Genomic DNA, 14,487 nt, shown 5'->3' with positions numbered 1-14,487 from the left:
TTACAGCCAATGCAGATGAACTTACATTAATATAAATGTGACGTGTAGTGCGAAAGATGACCTCCTACTGTGACTTGGATGATAAAAAATAATTTTCTCAGTCATGATTTTTAATAAAACAGTGAAGTGAAGCTCACTTCCTGCAGTCCCAGCAGAATCTCTCACCAAACTGCTCACACTTGAACCCACAGGCTCACCTGTAGACTCACCTGTAGACTCGGCGCTGGCGCACACACGCGGTATGCCGCTCCTTACTTACACGAACCGGTTTGGTTTCGTTACCGCGCCGCGCCGATCGTCACTGTTTGGGTCGTTGCACTTGAGCTTCCTCACATTCCTCCCCTCCGCCCTCCTCTGTGCGCTCCAGCTGTGTGGGGGGGCGGGCAGACTCCAGCAAACCCCTCCTTCTCCCCTCCTATTGGGCTGTGCAAGGGCTACGAGGCGGTGGGATGGGGTTGTGGGGGGGTGGGTTGCTGCGTCTCACGGCTTTGCGGCTGAACTCGCCGGTAGCTTAGCGGGACACCGTGTTTTCATCTCTGGGATTAAAACCTGAAGTATCGCTCGTGCGGCAGTGGAAAGCGCTGAAAGCCTCCGGAGGATGTGGAGATGCTGATCCGGGCCCGTGAGCGCGCACAGGCGAACTGACTCGCTCTAGTTCCGTTTGGACACATTTCTAGAGCGCGTCCTCTCCTGGCATCCACCTGCCTGCCCATGGAGGGACGTCGCGATGCTGTGCACAAGGAGAACTAAAACTTTGGTGTCGACATGCGTAATCCTGAGCGGTATGACCAACATCGTGTGCCTGCTGTACGTCGGTTGGATCACCAACTACGTGGCCAACAGCGGTCCTAAAGTTGCGGAGAGCGGCGGCGAGGCGGAGAGAAAGTTGGAGGAGGACAGCAAAGGTGAAACCTTGAGGATTATCGAGAGGCTGGACCGGCTGGAGAGCGTCGTCAACGAGCACATTAAAGGTCAGAGCAGCCGCCGTGGTTACGGGAAAGTTTGGAGCCTCCGGGGAAACGCCGGGGTCGGCGTCAGTGTAGGAGCAGTGCGGAGTGATAAAGCTGCCCCCGCACAATAATCAGTTACACGAACATTTCTGCTGTTGCTTACGAGTTTCTGTTGATGTAACCGGGGCTGAGCGCCGTTAGGATGCCGACAAGTTAAAGGGTTAATCAACAGATTAGCAGCTAATGGAAATATTTGAGCCCCATTTGTCCAGCGCATGTTTCAGATTAAAGTCACAGCTCCACCTGTGCACCGAGCCTCACGGAGACTGCTGCAGTCCATGTGATTATTTGCAACATGCAAACAGAGCCTTTTAAATGCTGTGGAAATTTTCCACTGGAATATACAATGTATCAGACCTGCCACCCAGATCTCATTAATAAATTAGCATTGATTACTTTATTAACAAAGAAAAACAAGAAACGAGAAACTGTCACGTAAGCAGTAGAAAGCAGACAAATATGTAAAGTATGGACACTGTTTTCCATACTTTAAATGCAGAAAAAGAGCTGTGGAGCAATTTAATTACGCAGGCAGGACCCACACGGCCCTTTTTCCATCTTACATTACTGCAGATCTTGTTTCAGCAGCCATGTGCTCCTGGCTCTGTGGATGACTCTTGCTTTGCCATCCTGTACATCTGTGACAGGTCACCCTGTTTCTCATTGGCTGTGAAATAATTGCGGAGCCCTTTGTGACATGTTGTTTATCAGTTAAAGTTAGCCAATAAGCCCCACCTTCGCCACCACAGTGCTTTAATATTATAGTAGAGCAAGAAAACCTGGAAAATTCACATGTGAGAAATAAAGTGGAGACGTTCCCCTGCTGCTTAAAGGAGGCAAATCCATGAATTTATCCTTTTCTCACAGCTGCCTGCAGGTCTTGGAATAGCAGACTTGTACACACGTTTAACAAAACATAGAAGCACTGTGTGGCTGCAGAGGGAGCTGTGTATCAGTCCACTGGTGGTCCAAGTCAGAGTGATTACAGAACAGTAAAAGTATCACATGATTCCACAGATTTTCATAAGGTGTGAGCTCGCAGCTAAAGTGCCTCGATGTGCCTTTTTTAGAGTACAGCTGCTTGTCGCTGATGCAGAGCCCACTAAGGCTGTGGGTTTTAAAGATTTTTGTGCCTGAGTGACACAAACAGGGAGAGCTAAAACGTCAATGCACTCCTGCTCGTATTCATATCTGTGCTAAATGGTTTCTGTATTATCTGTAATGTTGCAAGTTCTTCGTCTGCCAGTTTCTGTCTGTTCTGGACTTCATGAAACACCTTCACACATCCAACAAATGTTCTCACTGTTCAGATCCAGCTCTGGTGAAGGCAACCAGTCATCTCTCTGAAAGGATATTTAGATCTGGCTCTGTGTTAGCATTAGCCGACTTCTCCCAACAGATGGTGGTCGGGGTGAGGAATGCTGAAGCCATAAGTCTGTACAGTTGTGTATTACCAAAGCATTCCTGATGTGGGACACTTGTATCTTAGACAGAGCGTACCATAAAATAATGGTACAATGTTTCTAAATGGTGCAAAGTTGGTTACAGAGTTACACCCTTAATTTATTTTATATGCAGTACTTTTCCCTGTTAGCTGGAATCCAGGGTGTCCAGAGAAAGAGTCGACCCACAACCTTCTTCCTGTGAGGACGCAGAGCCAACTGAATGAAATGTGTGCGAAAGCCTTTCATTTAATGTGACCTCTCCACCTGATAACCAGTGAACAAGCATAGTTTCAGAAACTAGAAGGTGTTAGCTTGCCAATTATTTGCCCCTGCAGGTACTGTGCAGTGAGGGTTTCCTTTGGGTATACCAGCAGGGTGAAAATTCCACATAAACCAGTAGATGTGCACCCTAACCCCATTCTGACCAACAACAGGAAAACCCTTTCAGCTCTGAAAAAGTTCGGTCCAGTGATTTGCTCTGGGGGATCACATGTATTTCCTAGCGAGTACCAAAGATGTGATTTTGTTAAGGAGCACAGTGCTTGTTATTTGTACTTGAGTCCATTCATGCTGCTAATATATGCATTTAGTGGTGTCTGAGCTGAGTAGAGCCTCAAATCCATTGATAGTTAATGTCCCACTTTAATGTACTATTTGTGTTTGCTTCATCACCCCATTTAAAGCCCTCTCTGGCCAACTTTTAAAGTCCAACCTATATTCAGGAACAGATTAGTTCAGTTGTCTAAAAGCGTCATTGGTGTCAGAGCTGGATAAATGTTTCTACAGCTGTCTGAATCTGTGGACGTCTTCATTAAAGGAGACCGTTCATTTCCAGCTCTATATTTTTATTCTAGGGATTTTATTTCTTTGTTCACAGTTGAAAATAATCCTTATTTCATGCAGGCCCTCAGCTCGCTCCTGTCTGAAAGCTGAAGCCGTCATAAACAGACGTTTCAAACAGCAGGTGTGTGTGCTCACTGATGACCAAAAAAGGATTTCTCCTGTCTTTGACATCATAAGCAGAACACTGCTTTCGTATCTGCACATCTGTAAATAAAGTTGACCCTCCTCATTCACCTCGATTCGACTCTTAGAAGAAAAACAAAAGCTTAACACAAAGTTGTATCAGTGTGTTGATTCCTGACTTAGATGCATCTCCTACAAGTATAAAGTCTTTCACTTCATTCATTGCACCTGCATGATAGGTGTGAATAAAACTGACAGAAAGGAAACTTTGCATACAGCACAGGTGTTGCACGTGGGGATACCTCTGACCAATATTCTGACCGTTTTCCTGAAGCAACATTAGTCATCGTGTTTACCGGACACATCTGTCGCCAACATGGGTGCCGTCGGGTTGGTAATTTCAGCGGGTCTTTGCGAGCTGGATGGTTATGCAGACAGGTGTGCTCTATGGGCGTCTGAGTCAGTGTTGGTGTTCACGTCAGCGGCCGTTGCATTGTTTTCTCTTGGCCTTCATGCATTAATTACGCTGCAGTTGCCGTGTGTTTTCAGGCAGTTGAATGAGTTAGTGGTGTTGCTTTGTGCTACAGACACAAGTCTAAAGCACTCTCTGCATATGTTCTTGGTTAACATCACTTGCCCTAAAGCTGATCCGCTTTGAGGGGCGCGTTTGCAGACTAAAGCTGTGCCAGACGTTTGGATTTTGTTATAAATCTGTCTTTAACCTGGTGTTACTCATCCAGCCTCATCCAAGACACTGCAATCTGCGCAGCGCAGGAAGCAGCCGGGACTGGCACGTGCAGCCGCGTGGTCAGGTGCTGATTAAGGGAGCGCTTCATTCGTTTTTGCTTTGCATTCTTTTGGCAGAGCATGGATTTGCAGTATCGCTCGATCGCAGTCGTTTCACTGTGGGAAGCCAAAATCGAGATCAAGATTAAACTTTGATTAATTGTGCAGCTTTAATACAGACCCAAGAGAAGAAGAAAAACGGTATCAATCTGAAGCCTGAAGCTTCTGGCTCACATGGATTACTTCGACGTGCACTGACATCATTATTTCAAATTTAAGACATGTTTAATACGAGGATGCACCGCTGGAACGGTTCATATATGACAGAAAATAAAGAAATGAGAATAGGTTCACCCCAAAGAACTGAGTTATCTATGTTTACTAGCAGCGAGTGATTTTATCCATCCGTCCATTTTCTTCCACTTATCTGGGGCAGGGTCATGGGGGCAACAGCCTAAGAGAAACCCAGACCTCTTTCTTGCCGGACATGCCTGGAACAGCTCAATCAGGAGGCAGCAAGCTGAGGGGATACCTGCCCGGCCCGCTGCCTCTCACCAAGAGCAACTCCAGACTGGGACAGAGTCCGTCCCCTCTCCAGGAGACTGGTTCCAGAGCCCAGGCTGTGTGTTGAGGTGAGCTAGACTATATCTAGCTGGTACCTGTTAATGTCATGCAGTAGCTCAGGCTCCTTCCCCACCAGAGAGGTTACGTTCCATGTCCCAGTCACTAGTCTCGGTAGCTGGGGATCGGTCCGCCAGGGTCTTGACACCTGGCCCAGCACACACTGCACCCGACCCCTAAGGCACCTCCTGCGGGTGGTGGGCCCATGTCCCCTGGCTGGGCTGGGCCCCCAGGCGCTCGTCCTCGGGCACCCTCTCCAGGTCTGGCTCCGGGGCGGGGCGCTGGTAACCCTATCACAGGCAGGGTGAACTGTTCCCTAGATTTCACACTCATAGAGATTTTTTTGAATCGCTCTTTGTGTGGTCCCTCACCCAGGACCAATTTGCTGTGGGAGACCCTACCAGCGGGCAAAAGCCATCCAACAACATATACCCAGGATTTTATTCATTGATAAAATGATTCCGTGATACAGACACAGAGGGCTGCTACTCCCCCTGGATACTTCACGTTTTAATTATGCTCCTCGGAGATGTGCATCAATGAGTCAACAAAAATTAAAAAGTGGGGCAAACTCTTTCCGTATCCTCTGCTAAATGGGACAGTACATGATCCAGTAACTGAGCGCAGGATTTAGGAGAAATATGCACTGCTGAGTTGATTAACACCGGAGCTCTGCTCTAATGCCAATAGTCGGCGAGAGAACGCCATTCCTTGGAAAGATAAGGGACCTAATTTATCAAACATCTCTGAGAAAGACTGTTGATCCAGGATTAATTTTGTGTTTCGGATGAGCTCGTCGAGAGCACGCTCCTAATCAGAGATGCTGAATTAATGCTGTTGAGAGGAAAAACATCATTTCTCATGCAGAGATGTATAACTGTGGTTCGTTTGTGCAGGGAAAAGATACGATTTTGCATCAGTTTTAAGAAAACTAAAGAAAAAAGTTTTTTGTCTTGCATTTAAAATCATGAGAATGTAAATCATGAAGTTTCTGAGAAAAGAACTAAATTTTATTCAAGCAGTACTTTTATTCTATATATAAAAATGGACATTTCATTCACCAGTGACCAGGAGAGCAGGCCTTTCATTTTATACCTCTGCTTCAAACTAACTTACATTTCTGCACATTTTAGATGGGAAATAATGCAGATTTTTACCAAAGAGCAGCTGAGAAAAGCAGTTCATTCTTTCAAGCATGACCTGCTTTTTTTTTTATATATGGATGGATTAAAATCTCAGGAATTGAAAGAAAGCTGGCTGTTGGGTCAGAGTGTGTGCCTACAACAGGGGGCAGTCTGTTTCCACTCTGGACGGGGATTTTTAAAGGGGCACTGGCCCTCTGATTCAGAACCAGTTTCTCACAAGTGGGCAAAGACGAGTAGACGACGTCACGTTGTTTACTGTGGCAAAGAATTGAAAGCAAATCTGAGGAGATGCACACTTTTAAACACGCCTACATATTCTGATTTAAAGCAGCATCTGTGTTTTCTAATGCGGCTCAGAGTCTTTGTGCAGAGATGTGGGTATTATTAAAGCACACTCATCATTAATGCGGAGAATGGCAGGCTGATGGTTTACTGAACTGTTCAGAAGCGGTAATAGAATCTGCACAGGCTTTAGGGTTACAGCGGGTGAGCAAACTTAGCCTCTGGAGTGCTTGGCACTCTGCTCTCCTCCACTCTGCTCAGCCCTCGGGGCCGGTGCCAGATTACATTATCAGCCAGAGGCTGATGTGTTTACGTGTTTATGCATTGTCACTGATACAAAATGACCGGACTGCAGCGCTGGCATGCAGGTTTGAGGATAATACGGTGCTCAGTATGCAGCAGAAAATATACTTCACAGGCTTGACTTTCATTGGCATTGAATTGAAAGCTGACTCAGAGGGTGTAAAGTTTGAATGATTGATATATGAGCATATTACTAATACTCAAAAGCACTAAGGTTCCTGTACTTCTGAAATTTTAATGGTGGTGTGAAGACTCAAAGCAGCAACTGCACATCGTGCCGTTTCAGGATCTCAGACTTGTTCTGAACTAAGACCTTAAATCATTGACTAATGGACCCCAGTGTTTTCAGCACTGTCTAATCTCATGAATCAGTACTGGAAGATCAGGATAACTCATCAAAGAGCTGAAAGGCACTGTCTTTTAATAGCATTTAACATTCTCATAGTGTGGTCATGTTTAACCTAAAAAAACAATCAAATCAAAGTCTTCCTTTGAGTCTGAGTATGCAGTGGCCTAATTTAATGTGGTCAATTCCAGAGGTTTGTGATGTAGATGAGTTAAGGACAAGTATGTTAAAGAAGCTCAACTAAAGTTTTATCAAATGCACAATCCTGAGTCACATGAACCAAAAACAACACCTCAGATAAAACCTGTTTGAATCCAGGAAGCTCTGCGTCTCAGAGTAAATACAACCACCGTCTTTTTGATTGCAACGTGTTTCATTGTGAAATAAATATTTCAAAGTTCCCATTCACAGAGGTTTGTCTTTATTCATGCAAAACTTCTGAAACAGAGTTTAAGGTGTGCGTGACATCTCATTGGAAAGTTATTAGCCCATTGAATGGTTGTCATCTGTCCAGTGAATATAATCATTCATAAACAAATATCGATAGCTTCCCCTCCCTGAGCCTGGTTCTGCTGGAGGCTGTTTCCTCATAGGGATCTTCAGTTTGTTGGGCTTTTCTCTCCAGTATTGTAGATCTTTACCTTATGATATTGAGTGTTTTGACCTTAGTTGGGAAGTAAGATTATATAAATGGAACTGAACTGAATTAAAATGCAAATAAAAATCCACAGGTGGATACTGAAGTTAGGGACACAGCCCCCAAACATGGCGAGCTGTAGCTGTCTGACGCAGGTGACTCAGCTGGGTTCGTGGTCTTGGGACCTCTCGGAGCATTTTTAATGGAAATTGAATTTATCTTCCAGTGGTGTTGAATTTGCCGGTTGGAAAATCTTATCACTCCACTGGAAGTTGCCAATAGTCCTCTCAGCTTTTAGCTAATCTCACACGCTTGGCCATTGTTGGCAAGTTTGACTCCAGCTCAGGGCCTAGCATCTGTTGGCTACAATACATGCTAGGCATGTGCTGGTAGCCAACAGATATCTCCAATTTAGCCACCGATATGGTAGCAAGAAGCGTATTTAGTGATACTAGGATAGAAGAAAAGGGTGTTCATTCACAGAAGCAGCCAGTTGGTCAGACTAGAATTATTTAGGAGAGTCAGGAAGACGTTTATCTTTGTTTCACGCAGGATCACATTTATGTACACATCAGTCTCGCACTCTGCTGTCAGTCTCCTGGAAAAGGTCACAAAGATTTTCTCTGACAGTTTTTTTCTTTCCTTCTTGAACATCTTTTCATTTTTGACACATTTGACCTTCCTCCAATTTTCACATTCAGCATTGTTTTTTTCTTTTTCTCTGGTCTGGGATAAATTTCCTTTTAGTCAAAACTTCATCCAACTATGGTTTCATTAAGATCATAAAAAGACACTTCATAATTTCCTCTTCTGTAAGAGCTCTGCTTTTATTATTGACTAGTTCTAAAATTAAGTAGAAACTCCAAAGCTGATTTCTTTTTCTTTATTTTCTTTTATTTGGCCGATATTGTTTCATCTATCTTTATGCAGCTGATTAAATTTGGTAACAGTTGATGATTTAGTTGGCTGAAAGGTCAGATGATGTATAGTATTTAACAGTTTATATGAAGTAAAAGCGTAGGTTAGATAATCCCAAGATCTTTAACATTATGTTGTTGATTTATATACTCACAGATGTCTTTCTGGACCACTTAATGCTGAACCCTGCTGGGCTCCAAAAAGAAAACCACATCTCAGTTTTAGGCTGGATTTCCGTTTTAGTGAGCTAAGCAGAAATGAGATATCCCGACTCTGCCGGAGCATATCAGGTGATCCCTCTGGCTGTTGCCATGTTGCGTGGCAGGCTTTGCAGAGGCACAGGTTAAGCAATGAAGAGATTCAGGTCAGCAAGCAGTGTGTGGCTTAACACATTTGTTTACAACCATCCATTTCTGCACCGTGGAGCCGGTGTTAAGTGAGCTATGCATGAGTGTAATTATGGAGACATAATATGTGTTCTTGGCCACTGTTACTACTTTTTTTGGTCTTATGTCTGCTCACACGTGACGTTTTGATTCGTGCTCTGCATTGTCTGTTTCCACCCTGCCAACAGACTTATTTTTAGGAGTTTCTTTATGAGTCAATGCAAGCTGATCCATGTTGACAGTGTTCAGAAGAGGAGGAGGGTGGACTTCTGAGACTCTGTGTGTGTGTGTGTGTGTGTGTGTGTGTGTGTGTGTGTGTGTGTGGCAAAGTGTTTCTGGTCAGAGTACCAGGGGCACGAAGAAAAGTTGTCGTACCATAGGCAAGAGGAGTGTGTGTGTGTGGCAAAGTGTTTCTGGTCAGAGTACCAGGGGCACGAAGAAAAGTTGTCGTACCATAGGCAAGAGGAGTGTGTGTGTGTGGCAAAGTGTTTCTGGTCAGAGTACCAGGGGCACGAAGAAAAGTTGTCGTACCATAGGCACGAGGAGTGTGTGTGTGTGTGTGTGTGTGTGTGTGTGTGTGTGTGCGCGTGCATGTCTCAGTGCAAGTCGGGCGTCTTCGTGTCATCAGAGGTGCGTGGCATTGGTGTGAGATCTGATGCAGGTGTCAGCGCTTGTGCATTGTTGCATGAAGAAGCGCATCAGCGTACCATCCTGTCCTCAGTCGGTTCTGGCTGTCATGACACTGCAACACTGGGAGGTGCGCTGGGAAGTGTGTAGACAGAAATCAGTTTTTGGATCTCTTTTTTTTCCCTCGTGGTCGTGCTCCAAGATGCCCGAAGATAACACGGAATGATGCTACTGAGCGGAAGAGCAAAGAGAAGAAACTCCTTCGCCTCCCTGGAGAGGTTACTTTCTTTCCTGTCAATGTTAAAGATCTGCAGGTTCCTCGCTCTCACACGTCTAAAATTCAAAGGGAAGGTGCTAGGCCAGGTGTGATAGTTTTGCAATGACTTAACCTTTAAGTTCTTCTTTGATTGGTCAGATGCAGGAGGGCGATACAACTCCACGAGTGCCACTTTCTTTGAATAAAAGCCAGCAGAGTTTGTAGCGCTGCCTCCCTGCGCTTGCACTGCCCTGATCCCGACCGCAGCGAGCACATTATTGAGTTACGCTGTGACTGGGCGCAGATCTCTGAGGCGGGATCTGATCTGCGCACAAAAATGATATTTCCTGCTGGACACAATCTGATTAAATATAATTACTAAACTGTTTCATAACCTGTTATGTGCTAAGTAGCCTCAGGAACCAAAAGGCGCTTTATTTTTATTTTTTTTGTACTGTGCTTTCTCTTCTTTGGTGTCGTGAAGGGTCATTCCATATAAACTCAGCCAATATTCCACTTTTCCCACTCAGAATCATCTCTTGCTCTCTCTCTATTTTTATTTATTTATTTATTTTTATTTTTGAGGAAAAACCTGCCCAAACCTGATCTGCACTTGGATTCAGCAGGTCCCTGAAGCCAAAGCATTGTTGTTGTATAGAAAATGTCTGGATCACTGTGTCTTTTCTCATATCTTCTCACATCAGATTAGTCTATTAAAAATAATTTCCCCTTCGAGGTGTAAAACCACAGCGCACGATGATAGTAGCATAGCAAGACTTTATAACTGACAGATTCCAGCTGTGCAACTGTAATTAGATTTTTTTATGTCTAAAAATGCATTTAGACATTTATACTGTGACGGTGTACAATCTAAGCTGACAATGGCGGTCTGTAAATGCAGACAAATTTAGGGATTTAAGACCAATTCACAGCACGTCTGCTGCAGAATCCAACGCTGCATACTTTCTGGCCCAGGATTTTATTTTCCAGTGGATTCTGCATTCAAAGACAGCAAAAAGATGAAGGTGAAAATAAATACAATCTGCTGTGTGTGCAATCTAATGATTGCATACATTGCTTTTTAGATGGGCAACAAAATTTACTGTGTAAAAATGGAGATGCTGAAAATCCCCATTCGTTAGATTTTATTACTAGATCATTCCCAGCGCTTACAGTGGTGGTTAGTTCAAACTCGTCTCCTGTCTCTTTGTCTCTTCATTCATGTGCTGCTGTGTCAGCATAACACAAACCCAAGGCTGACTGACTGAAAGCCGCCGCTTTAACGAAATCGATGACGGCTTTGACATTTTCCACCTTTTATGTTGGAGCTGTGGTTTAACTGGACAAAACAAAGTATTTACATATATCTGCTTGGACTCTGAAAACTACTAGAGAGTATATTTACAATGTTTTAATTGCTTTATATGCAGAGTACACGATCACTGTGTAGCTTTAGAAACCAGATCCTTTGTGATTGCTTTGTCATTTCCAGGCTACTGAAGAACATTTAGGCACACCAAACTCTTATCATTCAGAAAGACTTTTAAAATAATATTAATTTGAACACATTATAGAAGCTCCGTGGGGTCGTTGTTTACACATCTGCCTAGCAAGGGAAAGGACCTGTTTCATCCTCAGTCAAACATGTGGAGCTACTCACTGTGGCGAGCAATAAGGCAGTAGCTTCTGTTTGTTTTAACACATGTTAATAGAAATAAAATTCCATTATTCACTGGACACGATACAATCAAACAGGAGTGTGAAAACATGTGAACCAAACAACGAACATTATAAAAATATCGGATGGGCACATTTTAATTTAATTGTATTGATTCTCGTGCAGTTTGGACGAAGTGTCTGACTGTTCTCTACAGCCACACACACACACACACACACACACACACACACACACACACACACACACACACACACACACACACACCTTATAGACGTCTCCTTGGTAAAACAGTAGCACAATAATCAGCTGCCACGGGTTAAGGGGACACCTCCAAATTGTAGCTAAAAATCTGTGCTGGGTTCCACTTTTAAAGAAGGGGCACCGCACTCGCACACAAAGGAAATGATTATAAATGCGACGTTCATCAAGTTTAACTGGCTGCCATTGTGAGGAACCCTTGATTAGTGCTCTTTAACTACAGCCTAGCATCACTTCAGCCATGTGTAATCTGAGGTAGTAGATTAATAGAGCGAGGGAGAGCGTCCTGCATGGGTCAGTGTTTGTTTTAATTTTACTGACCCTTTATGCAGTCATGGTAAAAAGAAAGTACACCCTACTGCAGCTCTAAGGGTTTATATATCAGGTCATAATAAAATAATCTGGTCCTTTTGAAAGGTTTAAAACTAGTCTAGTGCAATCTAAGATGATTAAGTGCATGCCATTATTTATTTATTTAACAAGACCATAAAAGAAAAACATTAAATGTATTTATCTGGATGCAGAAGCAGTGAAACTAAGTACATCCTACTACTTCCCCAAGAATCAACAGGGTCAGCAAGAGCTTGGAGCTGCTTATCAAAGTCGCTTGATTAATTGATCATCAGCAGGTGTGAGTGTACATGAGCACCTCTGTAAAAGCAGAGGCTGTGGCAGTTTGCAGGTGTGCAGCATGAAGGTGCCCATTAGCCATCAGCCTGGGAGGAAAAAGATGATCATCTCAGAGAAGCAGTTGTTGCCATCAGCCTGGGAGGGTTGTTGGAAGTGACTGATGAGGTCACACTGAAAATGATTACTTGAAGCTACTCAATCATGAAGTGTACTTAGTTTTCACACACCGTATCTGTTTTAATGGCTTAGATTTGACTGAATAAATGACATAATGTCATATATGATATGTTGTTGTTCTTCTGAGGTTGGATTTAAATAAGTTTAGAACCTGGCAAGCATCAGATGATGTATATTTTTATGACATCATGACATGTAAAACCTTAGAGGTGAAAGAACGCGTGCTTTCCTCCTCACCTGACTGTATGTTGGTAAAAAAGAACGATCAAAAGGAGAAAAGTTCATGATCTTTACTGACACACTCAGCGACATCTGATGCTTGGTTGCAATTTCAGAACAACCTGTCAGCAATAGTGCAGACGTACAAAGAGGATTTATAGCAAATGCATACATACATTTAAAACAGTACCCCAGCAAACAGACAGGTATGCATGTCTCAGATCAGCACATCACACTGAATAATGGAACAGTCGGATGTGAGCATTAGCTGAGTGAGAGTTGGGGATGTGCTATATGAACACGATGCAGGCTGGATTAAACTTCTCTTCACATCAGTATCACAAACGTCACGCTGAGAGTTTTATTACTGCAGTGCTGTCACAAAGTCATTATTGGCTTAAAAAAAGGTTTTCCAATATGGCATCACAACTACAAGAAGCACGCTAATACAATGAGAGACATAACTGCCTGTACAGGCTGTTAAAAGAACATGGTGTATACACAAAGAACTGGATTTTCAGGAGTCGATTTGGTGTACAGAGTGGACAGGTCAACAGTCTGCTGCAGCCTCTTATTGTTTGCAGCAGCAAAGTTAGCATTCTGCATGTTTTTCCATTTATTGACCAAAACCCAAAGTTCAAATTGAGGTTGTGAACTCTCCTCCATCAATACCACGAGTTTATCTTTGAATGAATTTTGGCCCAAATTTAATCATTTTAAGATATTTTTAGACACAAGCTAAAATCATTAAGCTGTAATTATTCTACTGTTGTTGTTGTTTTTCCACAAACACAAACTGTTCAGCAAACAAGGCCATGATTAGTTAACAGTTTATCTGCAGTTGTTCAGCTGGTAGCCGTTTGTCCCTGAATCATCTACACTCTCTGTGTCGCCCTCAGATCCAGAGAGTATCTGAATGCCACACAGTGAGAATTACAGCACAGGATCGCTCTCCTGCTCCGAGTGAGGCAGACAGTAATGCTGCCCTCTCCCACCACCACCAAAAACAGAAACGGAGACAATGCACTATTGATTTTCACAATCAGATATTTTAAATTATTATATAATCACATTTGGCGTATTTGTTGACAGCTCCAGTTTGTACTCATATCTAAACCGTGACGAAGCAGCTCTGTTGACTTTGTGCAGGTGGTTTTCTCCAAAGACGGGGCTCCGAACAGTTAGCACCTCGTTGAAATGAAACACATTTGGCTGAACGATGTGTGGGATGTGAGGGTGAGATCAGAGCAGCCGAATGTTCTTTTAAAAATTTGATGTCATGCCGTCGCAGAAGGCAGCTCACACAAGGATGAGACAGACAATGAGTAGAGTGTTTGTGCAGGGAGCCTTGACAGCACTGAAGCTCACTTCTTGTGTCTTGAGACATTTATAAACACCCAACGCGATCACTATGAAAAGCCTGTAAAGTTTTCCTTATTTTGAAAAGACAAAGACTTTCCCAAACTGCTTACATCGCCGTCATTGAAAAAATCTTTAATTATAAGGATTTAAGCACATACAGAAAAAACACAACAATAGTGCCATAGTTGGCTTTGCAGCGTTTGATCTCGGATAGTAAGTGATCTGAAGCTTATCAGTAGGAGCCACGCTATCAGCCTCTCGGCATTTTGGCCCCGCAGACACATTTTGTTCCCTCGTACAAAGATGATTTTGGTGAAATATACTTTATTTTTATCCCCAAATGGTTTGCGGATGCAGCTGAAATAGCACTGATATGAAGCATCACTTATTAGTTACAACAACGTGTCATTCGCTGCCCTCACTTTACGTTCACGC

General features: G+C 43.5%; 1 protein-coding gene across 2 annotated transcripts in view; it reads left to right on the top strand.

Moving 5' to 3' along the window:
* The first annotated feature begins 468 nt into the window (after window positions 1–468).
* Window positions 469–14,487, top strand: part of galnt18a (UDP-N-acetyl-alpha-D-galactosamine:polypeptide N-acetylgalactosaminyltransferase 18a) — a 180,961-nt gene continuing 166,942 nt past the window's right edge. For both annotated transcript variants that reach the window (XM_084936564.1, XM_084936563.1), the window contains exon 1: window positions 469–971. In XM_084936564.1, coding sequence (XP_084792690.1) covers window positions 728–971 — 244 coding nt within the window. In that variant the 5' untranslated portion in view covers window positions 469–727. The remainder of the gene's footprint in view (window positions 972–14,487) is intronic.

This window comes from Perissodus microlepis, chromosome 7 (assembly GCF_051167445.1).
Source record: "Perissodus microlepis isolate ML-2025 ecotype Zambia chromosome 7, ASM5116744v1, whole genome shotgun sequence".
Lineage (NCBI taxonomy): Eukaryota > Metazoa > Chordata > Actinopteri > Cichliformes > Cichlidae > Perissodus > Perissodus microlepis.
This window is presented reverse-complemented; position numbering and strand designations above follow the sequence as displayed.